At 52.9% G+C, this 5,429-nt stretch overlaps 1 protein-coding gene across 3 annotated transcripts; it reads left to right on the plus strand.

Moving 5' to 3' along the window:
* The first annotated feature begins 462 nt into the window (after positions 1-462).
* On the plus strand, positions 463-5,217 carry LOC130206275 (probable global transcription activator SNF2L2). 3 transcript variants are annotated; one of them, XM_056434175.1, is made up of 5 exons: positions 463-669; positions 3,018-3,238; positions 3,317-3,422; positions 4,233-4,334; positions 4,407-5,217. In XM_056434175.1, the coding sequence occupies exons 1-5, from the start codon at positions 571-573 to the stop codon at positions 4,896-4,898; spliced, it is 1,020 nt and encodes a 339-aa protein (XP_056290150.1). In that variant the 5' UTR covers positions 463-570; the 3' UTR covers positions 4,899-5,217. The 3 variants fall into 3 exon arrangements, with proteins under 3 accessions (XP_056290150.1, XP_056290151.1, XP_056290149.1); XM_056434176.1 differs by having other exon boundaries at positions 4,233-4,515; positions 4,589-4,776; XM_056434174.1 differs by having other exon boundaries at positions 4,233-5,217.
* Positions 5,218-5,429: the final 212 nt, after the last annotated feature.

A 5,429-nucleotide genomic window follows, 5' to 3' on the forward strand; every position in this document is an offset into this window, starting at 1 on the left:
GTGTAACTCTTATTAAACATAATAACACAGTTTCTTTCCCCTAAAGCTATAACTGCAATATTAATGATACACGAAGAAAAAGCCTCAAACTATGTTTCAGGAGATAAACAATAGAAAGTCGCACATGTCTCATGTATTTAAAGTGTTTAAAGCACGATATGGTGCAGGTATCTTTCAAATATATAAACATATTTTTTATATTTATTTATTTTTCTTCAAATATATATTTTATATATAAATATATTTATTTGAAGAAAATAGATATATATTGTTTTATAACTTTATATATATGAAAGTCGGCGCGGTCCCTCTTGGCCATTGCGCCTGCAGTGTGTGTGCGGAAATACAATGAAAAAATAATGAAATAAATCAGAATGGACCCGGTGACTTGGCCAGCAGGGCGGGAGGAGAGGGGAGAACCCCCGTCTCTCCACGCCACGCGGAGGGGGAGCAGCTCGGGCCTTCCGGACTCAGCAGCAGGACATGGCCGCGGCGCGCGCGCTCGGCCCGCCGACGGCTCCGTGAACACAGCGCGCGGTTCTCCCCTCTGGCTCCGCGTCGGATCCGCTGATGAAGAGACTCGCAGCCCGCCGCGATGCTGGCTGGCTGATCCTCTCCCCCGCCGCCGTCGCAGCCGAGCCCGGGAGCCCGCCTGCAGACCGCGCGCAGGTAACAGAGAGCCCTCTGAAGACCGCGCGCAGGTAACAGAGAGCCCTCTGAAGACCGCGCGCAGGTAACAGAGAGCCCTGTCGAAGACCGCGCGCAGGTAACAGAGAGCCCTCCTGCAGGCCGCGCGCAGGTAACAGAGAGCCCTCCGAAGACCGCGCGCAGGTAACAGAGAGCCCGCCTGCAGGCCGCGCGCAGGTAACAGAGAGCCCTCTTCTCTTCCTCCCGCAGACATGCAGCTCCGTGCGCGGGAGGAGAGGACGAGACGGACGCGCCGTGTGCGTGGGTGTGTGTGTGAGTGAGTGAGTGCGCGCGCCATGAGAAAGAGAGCGATTGTGTGTGCGCGCGCACGTGAATTTGAGTGAGAACAGGGGAGGTGAATGTGTGTGTGTGTGTGTGTGTGTGTGTGGTGTAACAGATGAGAGGGAATCTTTGCCAGATTAGTCAGGAAAGAGGCAGCTTGTTGTGGAGATAGCACAGGCATGGAGCACACACACGCACACACACATCCATGCACACGTACACGCACACACACACACACGCGCACACACACGTGTACAGCTCGGCCGGCTCGTGCATGTGGAGGACCCCCCTCCATCCCTCCGGGAGCAGCGCGGCTTTTCAAGCCTCCGCCTGAGCCCAGCGACGCTGAACCGGGTTTCTTTTGTTACCTCTGTTGTTGTTGTGTTGTCGTTGTTGTTGTTGTCTCCTACACTCTCCATCCTCTCTGCGTCTCCTTGTTTCATGTGTGTTTGTTGCTTGGATCTTTCCTGCCGCAGCGCCAATAAAAACACGTCAGCATCGCTTTCATCTTTTGTCCTTGAGAGAGAAAAAATGTCATTTCCCACCGCATGCGTTATGATATGATGCTGTGTGTGTGTGTGTGTGTACATGAGATGAGATATATACTTTATTAATCCCCAAGGGGAAGTTAGTTCTCTGCATTTAACCCATCCTTAGTTATTAAGGAGCAGTGGGCTGCAGTGAAGCGCCCGGGAAGCAGCTGGGGGTTCAGTGCCTTGCTCAAGGACACTTCAACTTGCAACTAATGGGGAGAGCGGGGATCGAACCCACAACCTTGCGGTTGAAGGACGGCCCTCTGACCCACTGACCTACAGCCGCCCCATGTGTGTGTGTGTGTGTGTGTACATGTGTGTGTACATGTGTGTGTGTACATGTGTGTGTGTACATGTGTGTGTGTGTGTGTATGTGTGTGTGTACATGTGTGTGTGTGTACATGTGTGTGTGTACATGTGTGTGTGCATGTGTGTGTACATGTGTGTGTGTACATGTGTGTACATGTGTGTGTACATGTGTGTGTACATGTGTGTGTGTACATGTGTGTGTACATGTGTGTTGTGTGTGTACATGTGTGTGGTGGATGCATGGAGGATGCGTTTGGCTTGCTCTCTCTCTGTCCTCCTCCTCCTCTCCTCCTCCTCTCCTCCTCCTCTCCTCCTCTCTCCTCCTCTCCTCATCTCCTCCTCCTCCTCCTCCTCCTCCTCCTCCTCCTCCTCCTCCACCTCCTCCTCCTCCTCTCTCCTCCTCTCCTCCTCCTCCTCCCTCCTCCTCTCCTCTCTCCTCCTCTCCTCTCCCCTCCTCTCTCCTCCTCCTCCTCCTCCTCCTCCTCCTCCTCCTCCTCTCTCCTCCTCCTCCTCCTCCTCCTCCTCCTCCTCCTCCTCCTCCTCCTCCTCCTCTCCTCCTCCTCTCCTCCTCCTCCTCTCCTCCTCTCCTCCTCCTCCTCCTCCTCCTCTCCTCCTCCTCCTCTCCTCTTCTCCTCCTCCTCCTCCTCTCCTCTCCTCCTCCAGCTGCTGCTGCAGACTCTTGTTCTGGCCTCTTTGTCTTTTGCGGTTGCAGCAGTTATTGGCAAAAAAAAGAGCGATGAAAAAAAAGAAGGTTGAAAATAACCGGGGGGTGCAGCAGACATTGAACGCCACGTCTCTACAGGAGCACAGGAGCTATTATGATGTCATCTCGTGTTTTATTATACGGCATCTTTCACGTGTTGTGTGACTTATTCCGATATTCACAATCTGTGTGCGCTAAAAGAAAAGAGGAGAAGCGCCTTCAAAGCCTCCGGATGATCCGTCCTGCATTCAGACGCGGCTCAATTCATGCAAATGCATCCGCCGCTGTGATGAATAACAGCTCCCAGCACAAAGGAGGGCTGGAGAGGAGAGTCCTGGTCTCTTCTGCTTTTGGTCTCACGGTTAAAAAAGTCTGAATGTCCGGCGCTCTCCTGCTCCTCCTCCCCGCGTATTCTGGTTATTCTGGATCTCTGAAGCGAACACACTCTGAATCTCTCTCTTTATGGCCCGTGGGTTGAGTCTGTGGTGTCGCTCCTCCTGCAGCCCGAGGTCGGACTCCACGGTTCCCTGGAGGAGATGGAGGAGGAGGACGTCGGCCTGAAGAAGCGTCAAAGCGATGCGCGTGCGGGGCGAGAGCCGCCGGCCGGGGAGAAGGTCAAGAGGAAGCGAGGGCGCCCGCCGGCGGAGAGGCTGCCTCCCAACCCGCCGGAGCTCACCAGGACCCTGAGCACCCTGGTGGACATGGTCCTCACCTACAAGGACGGGTGAGCGCCGCCACGCGGTCCAGGTGAGCCGGCGGGGCTCCGCCCACGCGTACTGACCGGCGTCCCCGTGGTTCACAGGTCGGGTCGACAGATCGGCAAAGGCTTCGTGCAGCTTCCCTCCAAGAAGGAGGTGCCCGAGTACTACGAGCTCATCCGGAAGCCGGTGGACTTCCGAAGGATCAAGGTACGCCGACGGCCTCGGGGACGGACGTCTCCACGCTCGGCGTCGGATCCGACACGCTGGCCCTTTAATTACAATACATTTAGAATCACACACAGACACACAGCTATGGGGGCAGCTCAGGGTCAAGTGTCTCGCTCCAGGACACATGGACTCGGCGGTGAGCGGCGGCCCTCTGATGAAAGAGGGGCCAAAGGGCGAGAACCGAAAGTCTCATCGGATCAAAGAGAAATCCGATGAAGACGAAACTCGGGCAATAAAAAAACAGACAGCGGCGAGAGAAAAGCCGAACGTCTGGGGTTGTTTCCGTCGCGGCTGGAGACAGATGTCAAAACATTTGAGTCCGTCGGCGGATGAAATTACGCAGAGCGATTACGTTTAGCGGCGACCTTTCTGCGCTTCGCCGCTAGATGGCGCCAAATCCGACACGCCGGCCCTTTAATCATAAACGGCAACGTCACGGTGTGAATTATGCCGCGCGGTATTCATGCCCGAGCGGCGGCTCGTCTACCACACACCGTCTCATCAGAACATACAGAAACCACATGAAATCAAAACTTTGGCCAAAAACGGACGACATCGAGAGAAAGGCCGATCTTCTTCTTCTCGCGACGGATCGATTACGGTTTGCGCTGTCGGCGGATCACATTGCTCAGAGACCAAATTAAACATAATCGTTGGAGTCGCTTAGACACAGAAACATGGAGAAGACGATAAGTGGAGAAGCACCGACGTGACCCATCGAGGACACGAGGTCGCTTCAGAAGGTCAAAGGTCAGACCGGTGTGTGATTCATGGTGTTGATGTCCACAGGAACGCGTGCGTAGCCACAAGTACCGGAGCGTGGTGGACCTGGAGAAGGACGTCTTCCTCCTGTGCCACAACGCTCAGACCTACAACCTGGAGGGCTCTCAGGTGAGGCCCCGCCCCCTGAGGCCTCGGGCTTTGGACCTATTCACTCTCCGCGTCTGTGTTCCCCCGCCGCAGATCTACGAGGACTCCATCGTCATCCGCTCGGTGTTCGAGAGCGCCAGGCGGCGGATGGTCACGGACGAGGAGGAGCGCACAGAGGCGGTCCGGTCGGCTCCGTCGGCAGGTGAGTGGAGGGTTCTCCTTCTCTCCGGGTCAATAAAAGCACAAACGCTGGTTGTTTCTGCGTCTGTGAGCAGCGCAGCTGAGGAAAGGGAACAAGGAGGCGAGGAGCAGGAAGCTCCTCCGGGACCGAGGCGGCGATCCGGAGGTCGGCGCCCCGAAGGACGAAGGCTGATCCTGCAGCGCCTCCAGGTTTTGTGTTTATTTTCTCGAGCTTCACATCGGTTTCCTCCTTTTCTGAGCGAAAGAAGACGGCGAGGACGTCTCGCGGAACAATGTCTCCACGACGACTCCCGACTCTTTTTCTTTTCATCGCAACGTCTCTTCTCATCTTGTAGTCCTCGTGGTTGCATCTATAAATATGATGTAAAACACCAGTTTTCTTAACCCATATATATATATATATATATATATATTTGATTGTCTTAAAAAAGGCCTCCGTGGGTCTCGGCTCACGATACGCAAGTGGGCGGGGCTTGGCCGTGTTTTTGAAATAATTGAGAAGAAAAAAAATGTCTGAATGTGATTTTGGAGACAATACACCTTTGATAAACACATGAAGTGGAAGTGTGGAGTCAAGGGAACCAGTTGCTGTTGTTTCTGATGCCTGGTGGAATAGCTCTGGGTCTAATAAATGTCCCCCGTGCTGCAGTATACTATCCACATATTGTTTGTGTGAAAATTAATAAAAGTACATTTCTTTTTATTTACTGTCTCGGTTGTTAAGGGGGAAAGGGGGGGGCATCATTGTAAGGACAATTACTGGAAACATGTATCACTTAAAACACTTGCAAAATAAATTTGGCCCAAAGTCCCTCTGGTTGGTGATTATTATCATTAGAATTATTATTATCATGAATATCATTATTATAATCATTATTAGAATTATTATTATTATTATCATTATTATAAATATTA

This window comes from Pseudoliparis swirei, chromosome 16 (genome assembly GCF_029220125.1).
Source record: "Pseudoliparis swirei isolate HS2019 ecotype Mariana Trench chromosome 16, NWPU_hadal_v1, whole genome shotgun sequence".
Lineage (NCBI taxonomy): Eukaryota > Metazoa > Chordata > Actinopteri > Perciformes > Liparidae > Pseudoliparis > Pseudoliparis swirei.